The 27,391-nt window shown below is 41.1% G+C and overlaps 1 protein-coding gene across 2 annotated transcripts in view; it reads left to right on the top strand.

Annotated features, from left to right (window-relative positions):
• The window catches only part of fam135b (family with sequence similarity 135 member B), a 367,782-nt gene that overhangs the window by 263,631 nt on the left and 76,760 nt on the right, over positions 1 to 27,391 (top strand). For both annotated transcript variants that reach the window (XM_072569977.1, XM_072569978.1), the window contains exons 10-12: positions 1,193 to 1,348; positions 4,398 to 4,471; positions 22,540 to 22,694. In XM_072569977.1, the coding sequence (XP_072426078.1) occupies positions 1,193 to 1,348; positions 4,398 to 4,471; positions 22,540 to 22,694 (385 nt within the window). The remainder of the gene's footprint in view (positions 1 to 1,192; positions 1,349 to 4,397; positions 4,472 to 22,539; positions 22,695 to 27,391) is intronic.

The raw sequence follows: 27,391 nt of genomic DNA on the forward strand, positions 1-27,391 counted from the left end.
TTGTCCACTTATGAGTATTCCTGCTGCCACTGTTGACATGTCAAAATATAAAGGAAAGAAGCATTTTGTGATCTTAAACCCAACTATTTCTGAATTCTAAAAATAGTGAATCAATTGATGAGGTAACACATTCACCATAGTTCCAATTTTAGAATTAAAGAATATTGCAGGTGTAGAAATAGAAAAAAATAAATTGCACAGGAAAATGTTTTGAGAACAGTTTGAATGATTTGTAAGGGCCTTGTAACCATTTTGAGCATTCTCAGGGTAATACATTCTCACTATAATCTCCAACTGTTGTATGTGACAGTGTGACATCTACAGGAGTAAAAGGTACTGCAGATACCAATGAGGTGAATGAGTTTATGCTGCTCGTTACCACACTTGTCGCATTTTTATCCTCCAATGTGTTTGTTTGTTCAAAGGAAAAGCAGCAAATCTGAATATGTAAGGAATATATAAATCAAGAGCAAGTAAAGGAGACAATAAGAAACTGCTAAACATTTAAATGCCAGATGGTGGAATTTGAATTCAATAAAAATCTGGAATTAAGAGTCTAATGATGAAAATGAAACCCTTGCCAATTGTCAGGAAAAAAAAACCCAGCTGGTTCATTAATGTTCTTTAGGGAAGGAAACTACCATCTTTACCTGGTTTGGTCTATGTGTGACTCCAGACCCACAGCAATGTGGTTTTCTCTTAAATGCCCTCTATGTAATTTGAGATGGGCAATAAATACTGGCCTTATGTGTGATGCCCTCATTCCTATGAATGAATGAAAAAAAATTATTTTGAATGCCCAGTTAACAACTTAATAATACAAATAAAATTAAAGTAATGGAATTACTCAAATATTTTTGAAAACAAATGTCACCTCTAACTTTTTGTCAACAATGGAAATTTCTAATGTGCAAAATAAAATTTTAAACAACATTAAACAGAATAAAATACATATTTAACCATAACATGTTCTATTATAAGAATGTTAAGAAATACACCATGATTTAACAGCTCAATGTTTTTGAATTTTACTCCTGTTAACATTTCATCATTTAATATATAAGATCTCTACTTTTATCTTGCTGCTCAAAATATGTTACCTCATGTTCATAACACTGCAAGTTTATGAAGTGTGACTGTAGGTTTTAAGGTAAGTTCTTTTGGTTGTAAAATATTTATGATTTTCTTGCAGATGTTCAACAACCCAGACAAAGTGGCAGAACAGATCAGCAGGGACCTGGCCCAGCTCTGTTCCTGCCTTGCAGCGCTGTGGAGTCAGTTTCTAGACAGTATGACACTCCAACCAGACGTTACAGCCTTCTTAAGCCAAGATCATCACAGTCTGAGGGTAATATAACAATTGTAACATACACAACATCTTGTTTTGTTCCACCCAAATGTAACCATGTTGTGACTCAGATTGTTCACTTACAATAAAGGGTTATTAACAATTAAATGTTAAAAATACAATGTTTAATTGAAATCTGGTTGGAGAGGACTTAACAAACTCACATAGAAAAAGTGAGTCTTCTGTTATGTTTTTAGATGTCCAGGTACAAAAGGGATCACACACTGTTCCACCACTTCCTGAAAGAGGTCAAACAAAAACGACCCTTTTGCCTAGATTGAGTCCATCTATCAAAATTTTCTCTTATATCTCTTGGAGTATATGAAAGTCCCAATGAGGTTGCCAAACCATTCAGCCATTTTCCCCCCAGAATGATTTTCTCTTATTATCTCTATGACCACATGGCTTTCTTAAAAAAAGTCTACCGCCATCTTAAAAAAAGCATTTGTTAAAAAAAAGCAGACAAGAATTGCATAAAAAGATCTGATGGGAGTAAAAATACTTGGTTAAATGACACCTGGCTGTTTAGTAACTGCAAATCGGAAAGAAAGGAGGTTGTGTAGAGGAACTGTCAACGTGGAGGCCAAGAGGAATGAGACAAATCGTACTATGGCCTGCCTATGAATTAGAAGTATGACACAGCTCCTCAAGTCTGCTTCAAGATTATTTCTGACCTGCTAACTCTACATTGCCACCTACCCCAACAACCTTCCATATTAAAAATCTAACTACCTCAGTCAGCAATGTATTAAAACGCACTGCCTTTTGAGGAACAAAAGCTCACAGTCCTCTGTAAGAAAACATTTCTCCTCATCGATCTTAACTGGGAAACCTCTATTTTTACGTAGAGCTCCCTAGTTTTAGCTTCTCCCACAAGAGGAAACATCCTGTCCTGATCCACCCTGTCAGAACCCGCCGAAAGTTGTATATTTCAGTCAAGTCATCACTTACTCTTAACTTTTGCAAGTACAAGCCTAACCTGTCCAACCTTTCCTCAGAATACACATACATTAGTCTCGGAAGACCTCTCTGAAATTCTTCAAGTGCATTGACATAATTCCTCACAGCATTTAAAAAGTATCTGGATGAGCACTTAAAATGCCAGGGCATAGTAGGACCAAATGTAGGGAAGTGGGATTATTGTAGTTTGGTGTTTGTTGGTCATCATAGACATGGTGGACCGAAGGACCTGTTTCTGTTTTGTATGATTTTATGACATAGCTGTCAGACTAGGACTGTGGCAGGTGGTGAGGTTACCAACATATGGAAAAAAATACTTGACTTTGTCCTCACAAATCTGACTTTGGCCATTGCATTTATGCAAAAAAGTACCGATAGAAGTGATCACATAAGGTCCTTTATGTGAAGGTGAAGTCCTGTTACCATATTAAGGATAGCCTGTACCAAGTTGAATGGCACTACCATAATCTGAAATGGAATAGACTTCAAGTGGATCTAGTAATATAAAACTAGACATTTGTGAGGCACTATTTGCCATCAGAAGTATCTGTAACCTCATATCCCCCACTCTGCTATTACCATCAATCCAAGAGATCAAGCATGGTTCAGTACAGAGCGTATGAAGGCATGTCAGCAGCAATATCCTGAATACCAACAAATGAGAGGTCACCAAGGTGAAACTATAACATAGACTTTCCAAACAACATGAACAGCAAGTGACAGACAGGGTTAAGAGATCCCATGACCAACAGATCAAGTCTTAGCTCTACTGCTCTGTTATTTCCAGTTCTGAATAGTGGTGGACAATTGAATATCTCACCTGAGGAGGAGGCTTCACAAATATTCTTACCCTCACCAAATGGGGAGTTTAGCACTTCAATGAAAACAAGAAGACTGAAGTGTTTTCCGTCATTTTCAGTTGGAAGTACCAGGTGGATGATCCATCTCGGCCTTCTCCTCAGGTCCCCAGCCTTGCCAGGCTTCAGCCATTTTGATTCCTTCCATAACTAGGAACAGCTAAGGGCACTGTATAGTGCAAAAGCAATGCACCCTAACAACATTCTGGCAATTGTACTGATGAATTGCTCCAGGATTAGCCACGTCACTAAACAAGCTGTTCCAGTACAGATGTAGTACTGGCAACTATTTAACAATATGGAAAACCTCCCAGGTAAGTCCTGTCCAGAAAAAGCAAGACAAATCCAAGCTGGCCAATTATCATCCTATTTGTCTCCTTTTGATTATCAACAATGTATTCAAAGGGGTTGTCATCAGTGCTCTCAGGCAGCACTTACTCAGCAACAATCTGCTCGCTGGTGCTTAGTTTCAGTTCGTCACATCTTACTGACCCTGATCCTCCAAATGGACCAGAAAAAATAAACTCAATAGTGAATGACTGCCCTTAACATCAAGGTAACAATTGTCTGTTTATGATATCTAGGAACTCTACCAATGTGATCCAGCAGCCACTGTGAATCAGTAGTAGGGCTGGGTGACAGCAGCAATGAGTGTCTACAATTTAGTGTTGTACATGGCTCAAGTGTACGCATTGCCATTAACTCAGTCTCAGGGCAGCACCATCTTCAGCTCCTTTGTCAATGTCCATCTGCCATGGTGGGGTTCAAAAAGCACAGAGAGAAAAGTTGGCAGTGTTAACATGTTGGTATCAGGATACAACTTGATTTAACATTCTGTGAGATTTCATTTACTGCATGTATATGACAACCGAATGCCAGGCCATGCATTTCGAAGAAGATAGCAACATTCCATTTTCATAAAGCTGATAACAACGCATCTTCTGGCTTTGTAATTGAACTGTCGTTGATCTGACTTTGTACATAAATAGCGCTGAGTGTCATTAGGCTTATTGTTATTTTGACACTGAAAACCTGCTAAGTAATTACTGTTTCTACAGGCTAAATTGTGAAATGCAAATTGTACTGTGCTTCAACGGCTGTTTTTGTGCAGGGTTTTATTGGTGAAGTGATATAGCTGAGTCAGAGAAGCTACACTTGGTGACAATTAAATTAAAAATAGAAGAAATAATTTAGAAAATTGAGATGAAAGAAACTCATATGTCTCTCTACAGGTAAGAAGATTCTCAGAGGCTTTCTTCTTCATGGAACACCAGAAGCAGATGGCACTTACATTCCAGGAATATGTGTAAGTCCTTCTCTCAATCTCCATTTTAGGATAGAGTTTATTTTTTAATAAGTACTTATAGTTTAGTTATGTGTAATGGGCAACAAGTGAAGAAACAAATTATATTTTCAGTTTTATTCAATAGAATACTGATGTCACATCATATTGTCTGTAGTTTTTATATCTGTCTTTATTATAATGTACCATATGTCCTCAAGCCACAAGAAACAAATGCTGGAAGAGATTCATGTTTCTGGCTTTATCAGCACAGGACAAGTGTTTCATCACTTTGAAGTTGAAAGAATGAAACAGTTTCACATTTAAAATCCATATAGCTTTGTAACTACATTGTACTTAAGATCTATAAATAACATTGTAATGATTTTAATCTTTATGTATTTGGGTATATCATGAAATGCTATTTTGTTAACCCACCAGTGTAAAAAGGTTTGATACCTTAAGGAGACAGGAAATAATAGGAGGTAAACTCAGTAAGATGACCATCACTCTTAAGAAACTAATCATCAATCAGACATTCTACGCATTGCTAATTTGAGACTGAACATGTGATCTTTATGTATTAGATGGCCAATTAGAGTTCAGGATGCCCCTTGATGATGTGCACAGGGTAGCAAGGGTTAATAAACTACACCAGTTAGTAGCTTAGTGTGCCAAATGAGTGCTGAGGAAAGAAAACAGAAGAACTTCAATCAGTGAAACAAGAGACACGTGAGCTTGAAGTCCCAAGATAGCATTCTCATTAGAGCCATTGTAACAGGAGCCATTCTAGTAAGAGCCAACTAAAAATCAATGTCTTAACATTCATAATTGTTCCTTTGTAATAACCTCTGTGCATATTGTGAAAACAAGCTTATACTTGGAATGGTCTTGCAATTTATCAGAATGCAAAGATGTTTTTAACTGACTCTCACAACATTAAGTCAAAAATTGTGGTGCTTGGAAAGCACAGTCAGTTAGGCAGCATCCGAGGAGCAGGAGAGTCGATGTTTCTTCACTTTCTCCCACAAAATTAACTCAGTCTACAATTTAAATTGACATAACTCTTACAATTAAGATTCAAAAATGAACCCTGAATGATGCACATTTGCAATTGCCAGGTAACTGATTCCGTTTTATTAGACAAGCCCTGGTAGTTAAATTAGTTATGTTCCATACTTGGCAATAGGTGAATTTCTGTGCTCTCACCTGTGATGATTTTGATGCTGGGGAGAATTTAACAGACTGGAAATATGTAAGGGGGTACATCTTTACCAATTACATCTACTACTAAAAGGTCTGTATCTTCCTGTATCACCACCAATTTGAGGCCATTTGCATTTTTAACGGCCATGTTGTGTAAATTTTATTGTAGTCTTTTGGAGGGAATCCCTTGTTCATAGGGACTCAATAGCTGACCAAGCCACCTGGCATTGGAAACAGTGGGATGGGCTGTGCACTTTTGGTAGACTTGATGCTGTTCCTTTTTCCCTGTGACTTCCCTCCTTTCTGCTACCCAGTGAAGTTCCTAGGCCTCCAATGGATGTCGTATCAGTAGCACCCATTCAAAAGTGTTGTCAGCTTTTAGCAGATCTCAGAGGATAAAATTTCCAGCCTGCCTGGGGCCCTTCACCCCAGATGAACGCCCACTGCAGGCCCTGTAAGTGGCTGAGTGTAATGAGATACAGCAGCCCATCCAGGTAAAGGGTGAACCAGGACTCATGCTAGTTCTCCAACTGGTGGTTGAGACCCTCAGTGCCTCCATGAGACTCTGCGCAATGAAATCATGCCATTGAGCAGAAGCTGTGTTATTGATGGGTTGGGCTTATGCAATTGTATCCACACTATCAGCAACACTGTCATGGCCAGTAAACTAGATGGAATACAGTAAAGGAAAGGAGATGAGAAACAAAGAAAATGTGTTCAGGAGAAGGCCATTCGGCCCTTTGGTTCTGCTCAGCCATTCAGTATGAACATGGCTGTTCATCCAACTCAGCCCCTGCTCCTGATTTTACCCCATTCCCTTTATCCCTTAAACCCTAAGAACTATATCCATTTCCTCTTTGAAAAACATTCAATATTTTGGCCTCAGCTGCTTTCCGTGGCAGAGAATTCTACAGGCTCAGCAATCTCTGGGTATCAAAAAATATTCTTCATCTCAGTCCTAAACAGATGACCCCATAGTCTTGGATGTGACCTGTGGTTTTGGATTGAATTGCACTGGCCACTATTATGTATTTTGCAGCAGTTACTTGAGACATTAGCAGAGGCCTGGACAAATGGAGGAATCTTGGGCAGAAATTTGCATGGCAAAAGAAGATGATGAATGTAGTGCTGAAATAAAAAGTAGAAAGTGATGGAGAACTCTGCACCGAAACAGCAACTGTGAAGCTAGAAACAGAGTTGATGTTCTACTGTCAATAAAATTCTTCTTCCAAACCTGAACGTCAGATTCTGAAGAAGATTCATATTAGACACAAAACATTGGGTGGAATCATATAAGACTCTGAATTATATGGACTATGGTGTGATGTGTGCCAGAATCAAACGAGATAATTTAGTGAAGCCCATTTTGGCGTTGAGATTGTCATGCGGCAACTTGTAGATAATTTAATTAACCTGTTCAGCTATCTTGTAATGCATGTCTAGTGCAGGTGGGACTTGAAACTGGACCTTCTAATCCAGAATGAGAGACATACCGCAACATAAAAAGAGTCCTTTGCAAGATCTTGTACACTTTTCTCAAGTGATATTGTGAGATTCTTACTAAGCAGTGGTTAATTCCCAATTGACACTCATTGTTGTGAGTTGCATTTCTTGTTAACAGCCCAACTTGTAGGATCAGTTTGCAGTCTTTCTAAACTCACCATACAGATGAGTCATCAGGAAATCTTGACATTAAAAGCGTGACTGTTTCCTGGCAGGTTCAACTTGCTACAAAGGACCTCCATGTTGGACACTGGAGACCAAGATCCCAGGCACGCTGTATTAGGACTGGATATGCATAGCCAACATTCATTAACATTGGCATCTGATGTGCCAACCTCTATAAATTCTCATGGTATACATCAGATTCATTTACAGGAGGCTTCTGTAGTTTACTCTTGCTCTTCCAGCTGCACTGGTAATAATTACTGTAGTTGTTCAACAATGAGTGTCAATTGGGAATTAACCACTGCTTAGTAAGAATCTGACAAAATCACTTGAGAAAAGTGTACAAGATCTTGCAAAGGACTCTTCTTATGTTGTGGTACGTCTCTCATTCTGGATTAGAAGGTCCAGTTTCAAGTCACACCTGCACTAGACATGCATTACAAGATAGCTGAACAGGTTAATTAAATTATCTACAAGTTGCCGCAAGACAAAACACTTGATGCTTGTGAACAGCACCCAGTTCATTGTCTAGATCAGGCTATAATCTCTGGGGTTTTTTGCTCACTATCAGTGCTCACGATCTCAGAGCCTTTTGGATACTCACTTGCCTGGCATTTTATCTAGGCTTGTCTTTTATTTCCCCCTTAACAGGGATATCAGGCTAATATCACACATATCTTGCTGTGCAACCTAGTGCAGATTCAAAGCCAGGAAACCTGCCACAGTTGTCTCCAGGATACGGATCAGTGACGGGAATAATCCTCACTCAGGATACAGAAGGTCAAGGGCAGCCTCTGATACCAGTGCAGACCCTGCTGTCAGAGTCAGAGATCTTCTGCTCATTGGCATTATAGAGTCATAGAAATGTACAGCATGGAAATGGACCCTTTGGTCCAACTTGTCCATGATGACCTGATATTCTAGGTGAATCAAGCCCCATTTACCAGCAATTGGTCCATATCCCTCTAAACCCTTCCTATTCATATATCCACCCAAATGCCTTTTAAATGTTGTAATTGTACCAGCCTTCACCACATCCTCTGGCAGTTCAGTCCATATACGCACCATCCACTGCATGAAAATGTTGTCCCTTCGGTCCCTTTTAAATCTTTCCTCTCTCACCATAAACCTACTGGTTTTGGACTTTTCCATTCTGGGGAAAAGATCTTGTCTATTTACCCTATCCATGCCTCTCATAATTTTATAAACCTCTAAGTTCAGAATTCTGGGTAATCCATGATGGAGAACTGGAAACAATTGTGGCTGTAAGAGATGCTCTTTTTTTTTGAGGTATTTTCAGTGTTGGAGCTGATTTCCTCGAATTCTAGGAGCAGTAATTACTGTTTTATTCATTGTTGCACTGTTTTGGAACTTTCGGAAAGATCAAAGCATTAATTGCCGAATGACAGACAAATCTGTGCCAGTGATTCATTCTGCCCTACTGTGGTTTGATTCGCTTCTGGGATGAGAGCGAGGCAGGTATTCTGCGAAATGAAAGTAGGTGGTATAGCTATTAGTATAGATGCAGGTGGGCAAGTTTCCAATGTAAGTCAGTTAGCTGCATAGAGAGCTTTCAGGCCTAGTTGTGTGGCAGGTTGTGGTGGGTGAGGGTGAGTGGCTAAAATGTGCGAATGGTAGAGCATGAGCCTCGATGGAGAGTACAGTTATAGAGAGTGAATGCAAGGTATCGGAGAGAAAACAGTGGCACTGACCCTGGTGGAGTGGAGTAAGATACTGACCTTGTTCTTATTGGATGGTGGCACGGTGGCTCAGTGGTTAGCACTGCTGTCTCACAGTGCCAGGGACCCAGGTTTGAACATATAGAACATAGAACATAGAAAAATACAGCGCAGTACAGGCCCTTCGGCCCTCGATGTTGCGCCGACCGAAGCCGACCTAACCTACACTAGCCCAATAACCTCCATATGCTTGTCCAATGCCCGCTTAAATGACCATAAAGAGGGAGAGTCCACCACTGCTGCTGGCAGGGCATTCCATGAACTCACAACCCGCTGAGTAAAAAATCTACCCCTAACATCTGTCCTATACCTACCACCCCTTAATTTAAAGCTGTGTCCCCTGGTAACAGCTGACTTCATTAGCGGAAAAAGGTTCTCACTGTCAACCCTATCTAAACCCCTAATCATCTTGTACACCTCTATCAAATCTCCCCTAAACCTTCTTTTCTCCAATGAGAAAAGCCCCAAGTGCCTCAGCCTTTCCTCATACGATCTTCCTACCATGCCAGGCAACATCCTGGTAAACCTCCTCTGCACTCGTTCCAATGCCTCCACATCCTTCCTATAATATGGCGACCAAAACTGCACACAATACTCCAGATGAGGCCACACCAGAGTCTTATACAACTGCAACATGACCTCAGGACTCCGGAACTCAATTCCTCTACCAATAAAGCCCAGTATGCCATATGCCTTCTTCACAGCACTATTTACCTGGGTGGCAACTTTCAAAGATCTGTGTACATGGACACCAAGATCCCTCTGCTCATCCACACTACCAAGTAGTCTACCATTAGCCCAGTAATCCATCTTCTTGTTACTCCTACCAAAGTGAATGACTTCACACTTAGCTACATTGAACTCCATTTGCCACCTTTCCGCCCAGCTCTGCAACTTATCGATATCCCGCTGTAACCTGCCACATCCTTCTTCGCTGTTCACAACTCCACCGACTTTCGTGTCATCCGCAAACTTGCTCACCCAACCTTCAAGCCCCTCCTCCAGGTCATTTATAAAAATGACAAACAGCAATGGTCCCAAAACAGATCCTTGTGGAACACCGCTAGTAACTGCGCTCCAAGATGAACCTACACCATCAACTACTACCCTCTGTCTCCTTCCAGCCAGCCAATTCCTAATCCAAATCTCTAATGCACCCTCAATGCCATACCTCCGTAGTTTTTGCATTAGCCTGCCATGGGGTACCTTATCAAACGCCTTGCTAAAATCCATATACACCACATCTACTGCTTTACCCTCGTCCACTTCCTTGGTCACCTTCTCAAAGAATTCAATAAGGTTTGTGAGGCACGACCTGCCCTTCACAAAACCATGCTGACTATCCTTGATCACATTATTCCTATCCAGATGTTCATAAATCCTATCCCTTATAATTCTCTCTAAGACTTTGCCCACAACAGAAGTAAGACTCACTGGCCTATAGTTACTCGGGCTATCCCTGCTCCCCTTCTTGAACAAGGGGACCACATTCGCAATCCTCCAGTCTTCTGGCACTATTCCCGTAGACAATGACGACATAAAAATCAAGGCCAATGGCTCTGCTATCTCCTCCCTAGCTTCCCAGAGGATCCTAGGATAAATGCCATCAGGCCCAGGGGACTTATCTATTTTCATCCTTTCCAGAATTTCCAACACCTCTTCCCTACATACCTCAAAGCCGTCCATTCTAGCATCGGGCGATTGTCTGAGTGAAGTTTGCACATTTTCCCTGTGTCTGTGTGGGTTTACTCCAGGTGCTCCAGTTTCCAAGGATGTGCAGGTTATGTGAATTGGCCATGCTAAAATTGTCCATCGTGTTGAGGGATATGTAGATTAGGTGCATTAGTCAGGGGAAATGTAAAATAATGGGTTAGGGGAATAGCTTTGGGTGGGATACCTTCAGAGGATCAGTGTGAACTTGTTGGGCCGAAGGGCCTGTTTCCACACTGCAGGGATTCTATTCTATTCTACTGTGCTGAGCATTCCTTTGTTGTTGGTTACTGCCTCAGCCTGAGTGGCAATCTCGGACCAAGTTGCATTGGTCTGCTTTGTAGCATCCACTGCTGATCCAGGTGAAAGAGGAAGTTCCACTTGTGCAACACCCTGTCCAGCAGGAGTTCCAGGAGCCTGGCTGCAGAGTAGGGTGCTGATATTCTCCTGTCTGCCATATGTCAAGAACCATGCGGGGCAGCATTGGACTGGCCGTGTTTGTCTGGGTGCAACAAAGGGCTTTTAAAGATGGCTCCGATACTCTGGATGCCAGCAAATTCCGGTTGCCCCTGTGAGTATGTGAGATGGGATGGAAGTCAGAATCCCTTCAGTGCAGAAAGAGGCCATTTGGCTCAATACCGACCCTCCAAAGAGCATCCCAGTCAGACCCATCCCCTCATCCTATCCCTGTAACCCTTAATTTCCCATGGCTAATCCATCTAACCTATAAATTCCTGGACACTATGGGCAATTTAGCACGGCCAATCCACCGAACCACATTTTTGGACAGTAAGAAGAAACCGGAGCACCTGGAGAAAATTCAAGTGGGATTTGAAAATTGTCATGAAGGCTTAAGCACAAATGAATGCCGGGGGTTTGGTAAGGTATGGTGAAAATACCCACACTGTTTTGCAGCAAGAATAATCCCATGTAACTCACCAAAACCCCCCATTTAACCAAAACAAAAACCGTAAGCACTTGCTCGCCAGGTGCCGCCAGACCTGCTGTGTTTCTTTTGAACTTTCTTGGCAGGGGAGATGAAATGATCAGTGCGGACAGGGGGGTGGACACCTGCCTCATCAGCCTGGACCAGGAGGAAGCCTTTGACAGGATATCACATACGTATGTGAGAGATGTTCTCTCCAAAATGGGCTTTTGGGAGGGAATCTATAATTGGATCAGGCTGCTCTACACCAACATTGTCAGTGCAGTCTCAATCAGTGGGTGGGAATCAGATAGCTTCCCAGTCAGATCTGGAGTCAGGCAAAAACAAAGTCTCAAAAACCTCATTGAATTTTTTGAGAAGGTGACCAAGCATGTATATGAGGGTAGGGTAGTTGACGTGGTATACTTGGACTTCAATAAACCCTTTGATAAGGTTCCACATGGTAGGCTGATGGAGAAAATTCAGAGGCATGGATTTGAGGGTGATTTAGCAGTTTGTATTAGAAACTGGCTTTCTGGAAGTAGGCAGCGAGTGGTGGGTGATGGAAAATATTCAGTCTGGACTCTGGTTACTAGTGGTGTGCCACAAGGATCTGTTTTGGGACCACTGCTGTTTGTCATTTTTATAAATGACTTAGACGCAGGCACAGGTGGATTGATTAGTAAATTTACAGATGACACTAAAGTTGGTGGAGTAGTGGACAGTTTGGAAGAATGTTACAGGTTGCAGAGGGACTTGGATAAACTGCAGAATTGGGCTGGGAGGTGGCAAATGGAGTTCAATGCAGCTAAATGTGAGGTGATGCACTTTGGGAAGAATAACAGGAAGGCAGAGTATTTGGTCAATGGAAAGATTCTTGATAGTGTGGACGTGCAGAGGGATCTTGGAGTCCATGTGTGTAGATCCCTGAAAGTTGCCACCCAGGTGGATTGTGCTGTTAAGAAGGCATACAGTGTGTTAGGTTTCATTGGTAGAGGGATTGAGTTCTGGAACCGCAATATCATGCTGCAACTATACAAAACACTGGTGCGGCCACACTTGGAATATTGTGTACATTTCTGGTTGCCCCATCACAGAAAGGATGTGGGATGTGGAAGCATTGGACAAAGTGCAGAGGAGATTTACCAGGATGTTGCCTGGTCTGGAGGGAAGGTCTTATGAGGAAAGGAAGAGAGACTTTGGTCTGTTCTCATTGGAAAGAAGAAAGCTAAGGGGGGATTTGATAGAGACATACAAAATGATCAGAGTTTAGATAGGGTAGACAGTGAAAGACGGTTTCCTAGGATGATGACGTCAGCTTGTACGAGAGGGCAAAACTACAAATTGAGGGGTGATAGATTTAAGACAGATGTCAGAAGCAAGTTCTTTACGCAGAGAGTCATAAGGGCGTGGAATGCCCTACCTGCTAAGGTAGTCAACTCAGCCACATTAGGGAGATTTAAACAATCCTTAGATAAGCACATGGATGATTTTGGGATAGTGTAGGCGGATGAGCTGAGAACAGTTCACAGGTCGGCGCAACATCGAGGGCCGAAAGGCCTGTTCTGTGCAGTATTGTTCTATGTTGTATGTTCTAACTTTTTAAAAAATTCAGATACCTGACATTTGCAGTGTTTTGCTTTTATTTCGATGAATGAGATGCTGCCTTACTTTCTCTCACAACACTTCATAGTGGAATAGTGAAACACAGAACCAGAGGCAAAGGAATTATTTAAAAACAAGAGGGAGTTGGCAGGGTCAGGAGGATACAGAGAGGACATTCCCAGAATTTGCCAATTAAAGGTAAGGTCTTTGAAGACATTTAAAGGAATTATGCCAAAAAATTGGATTCATGGAAATAGATACTTTGAATTAAAAGATGAGTTAACAATCAAAGAGACAAATAGTACAATGGAAGAGGTCAAAATCTTGCCAGTATCTTCAGAGGATGTCAGTCAGTAGGAGACAGCATGTCGATAAATAGAATTACTATGTAAATTAGATTCCATGTGAGTTCTTTCCCCATTCCTTACCTCTAAATTGTTAAAATGTGACTTGTATTTCTTCCTTTTATGAAAATGAAAGTTGTGTCTGGATCAAAGTTTTTAATTGCCCTGTTCCAAAAAAAATTCAATTTGGTCACCTTGAAATATCCTTTGGAAGACAAAGGGAGGGAAGAGACATTGCAACAGAGATAGAATGGATGGTGAAATTACTCTGTGTACTGGAGATTTAAATCCGTTATGATGCTGAATTTGATGAACCCACATTAGAGTTGATACTTGATTGATATCATTTCCATTGTATTTTGACAAATGGCACAGAATGTTCTCTTTCAATTAGCCAAAAGCAAAATTTGATTTCTTTTTTCTTATCTCTGAGGAAAACATTGCAGCTTTAAATTACATAAGATAACTGAAAGCCATTTTTAAAATGAAAATCATTATTAATAATCCTGTCAAGGTACACTTATAAATGACTGTGTTCTGTTGCAGTGAAGAGCACTGGTCATTATCCGTTTTTATTGTGTTTTCAAAAAAAAATTGGCATTAAATCCTTTATGGGAAAGCATCTTTTGATCTGTTTTATTGAAAGACAACTTTGTTAATAGTATTAAAACAACTGATCTCCATTGGTTATTCCCTTAGGTCATCCACTTGGCATCAGGTCGTTTGGTCTAGAAAAACAAAATGATTCTGCATTTCCGTGCCTAAGTTATAACCAGTGTGGAGAGTATGTTGCTGGAAAAGCACAGCAGGTCAGGCAGCATCTGAGAAGCAGGAAAATTGAAGTTTTGGTCTGGAACCCTTCATCAGGAATGAGTCTGGGAGCCTCAGAGGTGGAGAGATTTTCCTGCTCGTTGGGTGCTGCCTGACCTGCTGTGCTTTTCCAGCAACATACTCTCAACTCTGATCTCCAGCATCTGCAGTCCCCACTGTCTCCTTATAATCAGTATGTCCTGCTGGGAAATCATTGGGTTAGAGTTTAACTTCTAGGCAAAGAAAAAGGGCAAGAAAGAATGTGAAATACCTAAACGATTTCCAAGTCGTCACTAATAACTTCATGTAGGTACTCCTCGAAGCTGTTGTGTCCCAGGCATTGAAAAGCAGTGCTCATCAGATCTGTTCAGGTCCTGTAAACCATACGGCAGTCAGAATGGCAGGCAGGCAGAGGCCCATCTAATAGATATTGTCTGGTGAGCAGAGTCGAGAGGTTCAGATTAGAAACCTCAGGGATGCTGAAAAGGACAATGGAGGATAAGATTGAAAACCTGGATGAACATAGAACATTACAGTGCAGTACAGGCCCTTCAGCCCTCGATGTTGCACCACCCTATGAAACCAATCCAAAGTTCATCTAACCTACACTATTCCATTCTTGTCCATATGCCTATCCAATGACCTAAATGCCCATGAAGTTGTCGAGTCTACAACTGTTGCAGGCTAAGTGTGTTCCATGCCCCACTACTCTCTGAGTAAAGAAATTACCTCTGACATCTGTCCTATATCTATCACCCCTCAATTTAAAGCTAAGCCCCTTCGTGCTAGCCATCACCATCCTAGGAAAAAGGCTCACACTGTCTACCCAATCTAACCCCCTGATTATCTTGTATGTCTCAATTAAGTCAGCTCTCAACCTTCTTCTCTTTAACAATAACAACCTCAAGTCCCTCAACCTTTCCTCGTAAGACTTTCCCTCCATACTAGACAACATTCCAGTAAATCTTCTCTGAAACCTTTTCCAAAGCTTCCACATCCTTTTATAATGCAGTGACCAGAACTGCATGCAGTACTCCAAGTGTGGCCGCACCAGAGTTTTGTACACCTGCAGCATGACCTCATGGTTCCGAAACACAAGTCCTCCACTAATAAAACCTAACACACTGTATGCCTTCTTAACAGTCCTATTAACTGGGGTGGCACCTTTGAGGGATCTATTTACATGGACACTGAGGTCTTTCTGCTCATCTACACTACCAAGAATCTTACCATTTGTTCTGTATTCTGCAATCCTGTTACTCCTTCCAAAGTGAATCACCTCACACTTTTTTTGCATTAAACTCCATTTGCTACCTCTCAGCCCAAGTCTGCAGCTTATCTATGTCCTCCTGTAACCTACAGCATCATTCAGCACTACCCACAACTGTACCAACCTTCGTGTTGTCTGCAAATTTACTAACTCATCCCTCTATCCCTTCATCCAGGTCGTTTATAAAAATGACAAACAGCAGTGGAGCCAAAACAGATCCTTGCAGTACATCACTAGTAACTGGACTCCAGGATGAACATTTCCCATCAACCACCACCCTCTGCCTTCTTTCAGTTAGCCAATTTCTGAGCCAAACCGCTAAATTGCCTTCAATCCCATGCATCCGTATTTTGTGCAATAGCCTACCATGGGGACCCTTATGAAATGCCTTACTGAAATCCATATTCACCACATCAACAGCTTTACCCTCATCTACCTGTTTGGTCACCTTCTGAAAGAACTCAACAAGGTTTGTGAGGCATGACCAACCTTCACAAAACTGTGCTATCCCTAATTAACTTATTCCTATTGAGATGATTACAAACCCTATCTCTTATAACCTTTTCCAACACTTTACCCACAACCAAAGTAAGGCTCACTGGTCTATAACTACTAGGGTTGTCTATAGTCCCCTTCTTGAACAAGGGAACAACATTTGACATCCTTCAGTCTTCTGGTACTATCCCTGTAGACAATGATGATATAAAGATCAAAGCTAATGGCTGTGGAATCTCCTCCCTGGCTTCCCAGAGAATCCTAGGATAAATCCCACCTGGCCCAGGGGATTTATCAATTTTCACACTTTCCAAAATTTTTAACACCTCCTCCTTGTGAACCTCAATCCCATCTAGTCTCATAGCCTGTTTCTCAGTATTCTCCTTGACAACATTGTCTTTTTTCCAGTGTGAATACTGACAAAAAATATTCATTTAGTGCTCCTCTATCTCCTCTGACTCCACGCACAATTTCCCACTACTGTCCTTGATTGGTCCTAATCTTACTCTAGTCATTCTTTTATCCCTTATATACCTTCATGCTGGGGAAGAATTTGTCGCCTCTCAATGCAAGAAGTTCAGTTGTGGGTGAGATGATTATCAAGGTGGAGAGGGGTGAGTGATCACAAGAATCAGTATCAGAGAGTTTTGGATTGAGGAAATCTTTAAGGCTAATCAAAATGTTCAAAATGGAGGGAAACATTTGCATTATTTCATGCAAAAACCACTGATTTATGGGGTGTTGAAATCCTCCCCTCCTGAGTGTGTGTGAATTTTTCAGAAGAGGATAGAACACTCAGTTTAGTTGCATTTATTAATAATAGGTACTAAAAGATACCATTAATTCTGATGCAACTCTGCTGAAACATAAGGCAGTGTCTTCAGCAGAAAACCATGCAGTCCTCAGTACTATTGCATCTCCACAAGGTGGAAGATGTTACTGTTTTTGACTGAAAATCTTCAAGATTGAATAAGGTTGGATGATGTGGACTGCAAAAGTTCAACTGGATTATTGAATTGGTTAAGTTCATTGCCTGGCTGGAGAAGAATGAAGAAAGTAACATTGGATGCTTTACTTTGAGACTGGGATAAAAAGTAAGCCAAGAAAAGAATAACATAAATCCTTTGACTATTTTCCAACTGGTTATGGTTGCTGACAGAAAATGTGCTGAATTAGCGGTTTTTTAACCAGGGCTATTGCAGTTGCTGTTAGTAGCTGGTGCATTACAGTACTTTATAAAGTCTGATACAATGAACACCTCTACCTACAATGAGAAAGCGAATTTAAATCTGTTTCTCCTTGGTCCTTGTCCTTGGTGTTAATTGAAGGATTCAGATAATTTATGAAATTTCCATCCTCCAAAACAATGGAAAAATGACAGTACATTCTGAAATGAGTCCATGAATGCCAGTATCCCATCACTAAGTCATCCTTTATTTACATGCGCAGACTACATGACACTGACCAGCTAGCACAGAGCTGGCTCCTATAGTGATCAGAGCCACTGACACTCCTGTTTATATCAGTCAGCCAGGACTCCCTGATTGCATCAGGTTAACAGCCTCTGTCAGGGAACTCGTATTCAATGAGGTTCATCTGGCTGACTTTGCTCCAATCACTACACAGTTACTTGCCCTACATCAACCTTTAGCTCTCAGCAAATCATTATTCTTCAAGAGTTGTTTGTTCCTGGGCAAAAAAGAAGCTGATATTGATAAATCATGTAAAACTGATTGACAAATTCAATAATGACAAGCACTGAATCTACTTGAAAGGCAGAAACTCAGATACACCTGCAAGGGGAAATATTCTTTCTCAAAAAGAAATAATGTATGTGTGTGTATGATATAAAGCACCTTTCACAACTTAATGTTTCCAAAAAAATTGATGCCATCAAAAGGTTTCATATTTGATCCTGTAGGCATGGTTGCAATATAGGAAGAATGACAGCTAATTTGTGCACAGAGAGTTCCCAGTCTTCTTTACTGATATTGGTTCAAGGATAAAGATTGACGTGAGACCACATCCTCTGCTGCTCTTTGAATTGTGCCAATGGATATTTTACATCACTCTGACAGAAAAGATGGACTGGAGTTTGAACTCTTACAAAAACCACACCTCAATGCAGCACTCCTTCAAAGTTACATTGTTAAAAGTGACACAACACCAGGTTATAATCCAGGCAGCATCCAAGTAGCTTCGAAATCGACGTTTTGGGCAAAAGCCCTTATTATTCCTGATGAAGGGCTTTTGCCCGAAATGTCGATTTCGAAGCTACTTGGATGCTGCCTGAACTGCTGTGCTCTTCCAGCACCACTAATCTAGAATCTGGTTTCCAGCATCTGCAGTCATTGTTTTTACCAGGTTATAATCCAACAGGTTTACCTGGAGGCACTAGCTTTCAGAGTGCTGCTTCTTCATCAGGCAGTTGTGCTCCTCCAACCAAATCCACACAGGCACCTCCAAAGGTACCACTAACTGCTGGCTCAAAGTGGAGAAGATCTCCAAGAAGATCATGCAGCACAATCACTTGATGAAAGGGCAGCGCTTCAAAAGCTATTGCTTCCAAATAAATCTGATGGACCATAACCTGATTTTGTGTGATTTTTAATTTCGTTCAGCCCAGTCCAACACCGGCACCTCCAAATCAGTGTGACATTGAAGAGTCATACTGCGTTATGTGCTCAAGATGGGCTTGAACTCAGAAGTAAGGCTGCTGTTATCGAATCAAGGCAAATAGATTAGGCCAGCTTTTAACGTTTTCCTTGTTCTATTTAAACAATGAGCATTAGAAAGTGTGTCGATCAGTCATAGGAATGGAATTCGGCTGTTTAACAGTGAAATTCTGTCCTAACATGCAGTGATATCTTAGGTGATGTGTGACCTAGCTCCATCAAACAGTTTTTGTCTTTGCTCCACACATGTGCCAGGCACTAAACATATTGAACAGGAAAAGTGCCCCTTAACATTGAACGGCATTACCATTTCTGAATCTCCCCCTTATCAACTTCTTGGAAGTTATCCTTGACCAGAAATGGAACTGAACTAGCCATAGAAATACTGTGGCTACAAGAGCAGGTCAGAAGTTCATAATTCTGTAACGAGTAAGTAATTAGTCATATGTCTTCTCAAAGCCATCTGCAAGGCACAAGCCAGGAGTGTAACAGAATACTCTGCACTGATCTGGATGAGTGCAGCTCCACTAGCACTTGAGCAGCTTGTCCAAGACACAGTTAAAAATCACACAACACCGGGTTGTAGACCAACAGGTTTAATTGGAAGCACTGTTGGACTATAACCTGGTGTTGTGTGATTTTTAACTTTGTACACCCAAGTCCAACACCAGCATCTCCAAGTCATATCCAAGACACAGCAGCCTGCTTGTTTGGCACCCCAACTTCCATATTCAATCCCCTCACCACTGACAATAACAAGAAGCAACTTGTACTATCTACAAGCAAATTCCCAAAACTTTTTTGACAACACCTTCCAAACACATGACTTCTATCATTCAGAAGAACAAGGGCAGCCAATGCATGGGAACACCACCATCAGTGGCTTCCCCTCCAAGCCACATATCATCCTAATTTGGAATTATATTGCTGTCCCTTCCCTATCAGTCAGGGTTCAGGAACTCCCTCCCTAATATCTCTGTGGGTGTCCCTATAAATCAAGAACTGCAACAGTTTGACAAGATAACTCACCAAATCTTCTCCAGGGAAATCGGTGATGGACAATATAAAAGATGGGTTAGCTAATGATGCCCACATCCCAAGAATGACTTTTAGATTAGATTAGATTACTTACAGTGTGGAAACAGGCCCTTCGGCCCAACAAGTCCACACCGCCCCGCCGAAGCGCAACCCACTCATACCCCTACATCTACTCCTTACCTAACACTACGGGCAATTTAGCATGGCCAATTCACCTGACCTGCACATCTTTGGAGTGTGGGAGGAAACCGGAGCACCCGGAGGAAACCCACGCAGACACAGGGAGAACATGCAAACTCCACACAGTCAGTCGCCTGAGGCGGGAATTGAACCCAGGTCTCTAGCGCTGTGAGGCAGCAATGCTAACCACTGTGCCACTGTGCTGCCCACAGACAATATCTATCACTAACAGAAATCTATCAACCCGGATTTGACAGCGATTGATATTTATGTTAAGGAATTACAGACTAATCACAGACTATCTTTTAGGAGTGTTATAATGTCCAATAGTTAAAAACGAGTAAACGGTAAAGGGCACTGGGCAGGAATTATTGTTATGGTACAGACTGAGCCTGGAAATGTGAGTGATTCTTCCATCTGATAAATCTGGTGGTCAATGTTCTAACCAGTTTTCAGCCATCTCACTTCAAGTCTCTACCCCTTGAGTTAAATAGAGTGACAAGGAGAACCATTTCACAAGGAATGACATGAATGAGACTGAGTAATGGTTTTACCGGTAACATGGAATGAGTGGTGAAGGTGAGGTGCAATTGAGCTAATCAGGAGTGGGAGAAAAGGTGTACTGAACAATGGGACTGGGATCTGAGGGCACAGCCTCAGATAGAAGGGATGGACTCTTTAGAACTGAGATGAGGAGGGATTTCTTCAGCTAGAAGGTGGTATTCTATGGAACTAATTGTCCAAAGGGCTGTGGAGGCCAAGTCAAGTCACTGAGTGTATTTAAGGTTGAGATTGATTGGTAAGTTGATCAGGGGTGACGGGGAGAAGGCAGATGATGTGTTTGAGAAACATATCAGCCATAATCAAATGGCAGAGCAGACTCTTTCGGGCAAATAACCTAATTCTGCTCCTGTGCCTTATGGTTTTCTGGGCTAAAGGTGAACCGTTTGGAATTTGACTGAGGAATTCTAAATGAAATTGGCTTGTACAGGAGGGAATACGGTCGGTTTGGAAAAGGAGATCTGATTTCAAATTAGTAATTGGCACAGCTTCACCTGTCTTTTGTGCAAGAATGTTTTTCAAAAGTAACATCATCATAGATATTCCATTAACCAGTCTGCCCACAACTGTATTCCGTATATTGATCAAATACTTTATCATGAAGCAAAACTGCAATTGAACAGCCTTTATTTCCACTTTATCAATATGCAAAAAAGGTATCAGTGGTCAGTTTCTTTGCAGTTCAAGGATTTCAATAGTAAAATAATTCAAATTTGATTTCCAATTTCTAGAACAGTTCGATGTTGGGAATTTAAAACTAATAAACAGTGTTTTTGAAAAGATTTGTGGCTAGGGTTGTGGGTGAGGTTATAGATTGGTTCCCTGAGCTGATGTGTTTTTTTGCAGAATTTCATCGCCTTGTTAGGTGACATCATCAGTGTGTCTTTGTTAAGTTGTTGGTGCTCTGTCCCACCTGGCATTTCTATGTCTCTGTTAGTACTTCCAGTTCTGTGTCTGAGTGGTTTGTGTATGGGGTTCAGTTCAATGTGTTTATTGCACTCCTGTTGGACATAAACCAGTGAACACATTTCACCAGCTCCTCACAAAGATTAAAGACCCAACACCCCCATCCAACAGGATGAGCGTAATCTACAAGACACCCTCCAAAGACTGGGAAAACACGACAGAGCACAAACAGGAAGAAAACTGACCGTGCAAGTGCACAAACATCAACTCGCCACTGCCAGGCATGACCAGCAATCTCTCATTTTCAATCACACAGACAATGAAGGACACAAATTCAACTGGGACAATGTAACCATCCTGGCACAGGCAAAACAGAGACATGCCAGAGAATTCCTTGAAGCCTGGCAATTCAACTGGAACTCAATCAATAAACACATTGAACTGAACCGCATAAACAAACCACTCCGATACAGAACTGGAAATACAATCAAACAGAGACACAAACATACGAGGCAGAACAGACCACCAACAATTTACCGAAGATACACTGATAATATCGCCTAGCGAGGCAACGAAACGTCTGCAAAAACAAAACTGCATCAGCTTGGCAAACGTATCTACAACCTTACTAATAAACAGTATTTCTCATGTGAGCAATCACCATTCATCTTTTTCAACGAGTTTTATACTTAGCAAATTGCTGGAGAAACTCAGCCGGTCTAGGTGCATCTTTGGAGAGAAAGCAGAGTCAATGTTTTGAGTCCAGTGACCCTCTTCAGAAAGCTCTCTCTCCACAGATGCTGCCAGAGCTACTGAGTTTCTTCAGCAATGTGTGTGTTTCCGATTTCCAATATCCACAATCCTTTGTTTTATTTTATCTTTATCCTCAGATTTGTTTATCCACCCTCAACACAAAGTTGTAAGAACATTAAATCTCACTTTGTTATTTCCTACTTATAGAATCCAAAGGCACAGCCAGATTGCAACAGCTGTCAGAAATTCATCCTACCTCACCAGTATGCCTCCATTGCCCATTGAGTGTCTGGATATAGATGGAGACTGGAGTAATCTTCCTATTATATTTGAAGATCGATATGTAGAATCTGTTTCTAAAGGTTGGTCACATTTTCTGATTTACTTTATACATCAGCCATTCCATTACATGTGCACTATATAGAAAGATCATTTCTATTGAATTATAGCCCAGTGAAAGGGGAGATTCACCATAGTTCACACACTCTCTGATTCTGTCTCAGATCACTTGAGGCTCCAGGTGTTTTGGCTGGCTTTACTCAAGCATATGTGTAGTGGATAGCAATATCCCTGATTTAATTACAAACAAATACTTTATGCTTCATTAGTATTGGTTACATTACCAACCAGCCTACTTTGGCAGCCATCCAATTGAGAGTCTGCAAGTACTCTTCTTCCACTAAATGCATGAGCACTGGCCAATCCCATCAGGGTTCATTTGATTAAATTGTACTGACCAGTTTTAGCCATGACATGTTAGGAAATTATTGACATCACTTCTTATTCCATGTAAGTACAAGCTACATTCTTGCAGTATCCCTTAATCCTGTTAACAGCTGGAAACTGATAACATAACCAGCTCTTAACCAGGTTTACTGGCTTGTTTGTGAACTGTTTCTGAATCTTGCTGTCTTTTCCCCTTTCACCTAACAATTGACATTGTCACACTTCATGATTTTTGAGTCTGCTGTCATTCACATTTATAGAAATTAAAGTCCTAGCATTGTTGTAGAAAGATCCAGATTAAGATTTCATCCAAAGGAACGAGATGTTTTGAAGAGACTGACCACTATTGCAGTACTCAAACCTGTAGTTTCAGGCAGGAGCTTTTTTTGAACTCATCCTGGTGAGAACCATGAGGTGACTAGCCTGATTGAGGACCTTGTCAGTTTGATCAGTAACTGAATTAGTTGGTGATGAGACATTGAGAATAGGATAACGGACATCATCCGACTGTTCCATTGTCGTTAGTATAACTGACGCAGAAGAAGGACAGTACAGTACTAGAACAGGCCCTTTGGCCAACCAAGCCTGCACTGACACACAATGGCTTTCTAAACTAAAACCATTTTACATCTATGTGACCTATTTCTCACAAGTTGCTGCCTATTCATGTATCTGTCCAGATGCCTCTCAAACATTGCTATTGTGTCTGCTTCTACCACTGCATTCCAGGAACTTATCACTCTTGCTTTGTAATAAGCTTGCCTCTCACAGCTCGTTTAAACTTTCTCCCTTTTACCATTAACATATGCCCCCTAATAATTGACATTTCTATCCTCAGGAAAACAAAACTCTCTTACTATCCATTCCTCCCATAAATTTGTCTCATAATATTTTAAACTTATATCAAGTTGCTTCTCAACCTCCCAGTGAAAACAAATCAAGTTTTTCTAATCTCTCCTCTTAGCTAATACCCTCCAAACCAGGCAACCTTCTGGTAGACAGTTTCTCAATCCTCTCCAAAGTATCCTTCTGGTCATGTGGCAACCAGAACTGTACTCAATATTCCAAATGTGACTGAACTAAAGTTGTACACCTGACTTGCCAATGTTGATGTTCTGTGCCCTGACCGCTAAAGGCAAACATGCCATGTGCCTTTTTGGCCATCCTGTCTACTTGTGTTGCCATTTTCAGGGAATTGTGGACCTGGACACCTATGTCCATCTGTATGCTAATGCATCTAACAGTACTTCCTTCCGACATTGGACCTTCCAAAATGCATAACCTCACATTTGACTAGACTAAGCTCCATCTGTCATTACTCCATCTAAGTCTCCAGCTAATTTATGTCCTGTATTCTTTGGCAATCCTCCTCTCTATCTGCAACTCCTCCAATCTTTGTGTCATCCACAAACTTACTAATCAGACTATCTACATTTTTTCTCCAGACCATTTGTATATATTACAAAAAAAAACAGGGTCCCAGCAATGATCCCTGTAGTATACCTTCTGTCATAGATCTCCAGTCAGACAAATACCTTCCACCACTATGACCAAGGCTGTTCTGTTTCCATCTTACTAGCTCTCTGAGGTCCCAATGCAACTTCACCTTTTTTAATCAGCGTGCCATGAGGGACCTTGTCAAAGGCCTTGCTAAAGTCCATGTAAACTCATCAATCATCTTTGTCACTTCATTAAAAAGCCTAATCAAGTTTGAGACAAGACTTTCCCTGCACAAAGCCATGCTGCCTGTCACTAATAAGTCCATATTTTTCCAAATGTGAGTAAATCTTTTCCATAACAATCTTCTCTAATAATTTCCCTATCACTGATGTAAGGTTGTAATTTCCCAAATTATCCCTTTTGCTCTTCTTAAACAAAAGAACAATGTTGGATACTCTCCAGTTCTGTGGGACCACTCTTGTGAGTAAAAAGGAGACAAGGATTTCATACAAGGCCCCAGCAATTTCCTCATCTTCTTCCTTCAGAGTTCTGGGATAGATCCCATAATACCCTGGAGACTTGTCTAGTATAATGCTTTTCAAAATACCCACCACCACCTCTTTATTTTTATATTGACATCTCCTACAATGTCAACATATCTCCGTCTGGCCTCATCCACCTATCTTCCTCTATTGTGAATAATGCAAATGAATACCATTAAAAAGCTCACCCACTTCCTCCGGCTCCAGTCATAAATTCCCTCCTCTGTCCTTGAATGGATCTATTCTTTTCCTACCTACTGTCTTCCTCTTTATATACATTTGAAATGCCTTGGGATTTTCTTTAATCCTGTTTGTCAAGGACATTTATGGCCCCCTTTACCTCCCCTAATGCCTTGTTTAAGTTCTTTTCTGCTTTCTTCATATTCTTTCAGGGATCTGTCGCTCTTCAATTTCCTAAATCTGATGTATGCCTCTTTTCCTTTTTGACTAAGCTCACAATTTCTCCTGTCATCCCATGGTTCCTGAACCTTGCTATTCTTATCCTTCACTTTCACAGGAATATGCTGGTCCTGAACTCCAATCAACTGGTCTTAAAACAATTCCCACATGACTGATGTGGATTTACCCTCAAACAGCTGCCCCAGTCTACAATCAATTTAGTTCTGACCTAATGTTGTCAGAGTTAGACTTCCTCGAATTTAATTCTTTCACCTGAGAATTAGATTTATCCTTATCCATAAGTAAATTAAATGCTCCCCCACTCAAACTTTGATCACCTAGTTGGGGTAATTCCCCCAAAATAGATCTAGTATGGCCCCTTTCATAGTTGGAGTATCTACATACTGCTTGAAGAAACCCTCCTCAATGCACCTAACCAATCTCCATTTCCCCCACCACCACCCCCACCCCACCCTCCATTCCAAGGCCTGGCAATAAGGAAGTCCCAGTCAATATAAGGGAAGTTCAATTCACGCATCACAACAATCCTGTTGTTTCTACATTTTTCCATAGTCTATCCTCATGTCTGTCGCAGTTCCTCTATCTCCGGCTGTTATTCTTCTGCAGGCTATTGGGAAGCCTGAAGGACAATAACATCAACATGAGTACACCCTTCCCATAACTGAGCTCTACCCACATGAATGAGTCCACCAAGGTATCCTCTCTCAGTACAGCTATGATATTCATCATAGCTTTATGCACTCATTCAAGCTCTTATGTTCGTCTGCCTTACCTAGCATACTTATCATGTTAAAACACTTAAGATGCCAGTCCTACTGTGTTCAGTAACCTCCCCTTGTCTGTGTTACTCCTGAGCCTTACTGGTCTTAGTCTCTAACTCCTCCTTGGTCATTTCACTTCCTGTCCTATTCCTCCAGTCCTGCCCCCCTGCCATACTAGTTTAAATCCTTCTAGTACACTAGTAAACCTCCCCAAACACTTTTGGTTTTAATGGATTAACAGCATTATTATAATAGTAAGCAGACAAATTCAAAACAAATACATTAAATAGTCATTCACTAAAATTACCAGCAGCAACTTATATCCTGTGAAATCTATTAACTGTTACTCATAACCAAAACTTTCTGGTGGTGAAATGTTGCACTCCTGAGCCAAGTGAAGTGAAGTGGAGATTGAATGCCGCCGTGATTGCCGTTTGTAACCAAAATTTTATGGCCACTGTTTCTCGATATTGACATTAGTTATTCCTTTCTCAGAGTAGCAGGTTATGGATCGAGTTCACAAACTCGGCTTAACCACATGGTTGAGGCAAACACCAATGTACGTCATGAATACACAGTCGTATCCAAATACTGCCTTATACAGGATGTTGACATTCTGATATACTGCACTTCAGCCCATTAATCCCCCCACATTAATCTGGCAAAGCTTCAATACTGTTTTAATTAATAAATGTACATTAAATATAAAAGAAGCCAAGTTACAGACACCTGCAACAAGTCACCGTTTTTGTTTCTCTTGGTGGGAGCAGTTTTTTTCTCAGCCCCACCTGAGGGAGTAAGTGCCTCCTCTTACTTTTGAGTGTAATATTCTTTCATGGTTCTTTATGCAGTTGAACGGTTACATACTTGAGACTGATGTCCATCCCTTTTTGGATTCTGAGCAGCATTTTCTTTATGAAGGTTGACATCATGTGATCATAAACCTGTTTGTACAATAGCATGACTCAAAGGCGTAATAATATCTGCTTATCACCTGAACTGGATATTTGGGCTTTTCATGTTTCTTAAATCTCTCTGAGAGAAAACTGAGCAAACAGTTGGTGACATCAGGAAAATACAGACACTAGGCTCACTTAATTCAGCTCACAGAACTTATCTTAAAATGTCACTCACAGTTAAGGAATGCACCGTGGTAATACAGATTAGAAG

The sequence above is a fragment of the Chiloscyllium punctatum genome, chromosome 5 (assembly GCF_047496795.1).
Source record: "Chiloscyllium punctatum isolate Juve2018m chromosome 5, sChiPun1.3, whole genome shotgun sequence".
Taxonomy (NCBI): domain Eukaryota; kingdom Metazoa; phylum Chordata; class Chondrichthyes; order Orectolobiformes; family Hemiscylliidae; genus Chiloscyllium; species Chiloscyllium punctatum.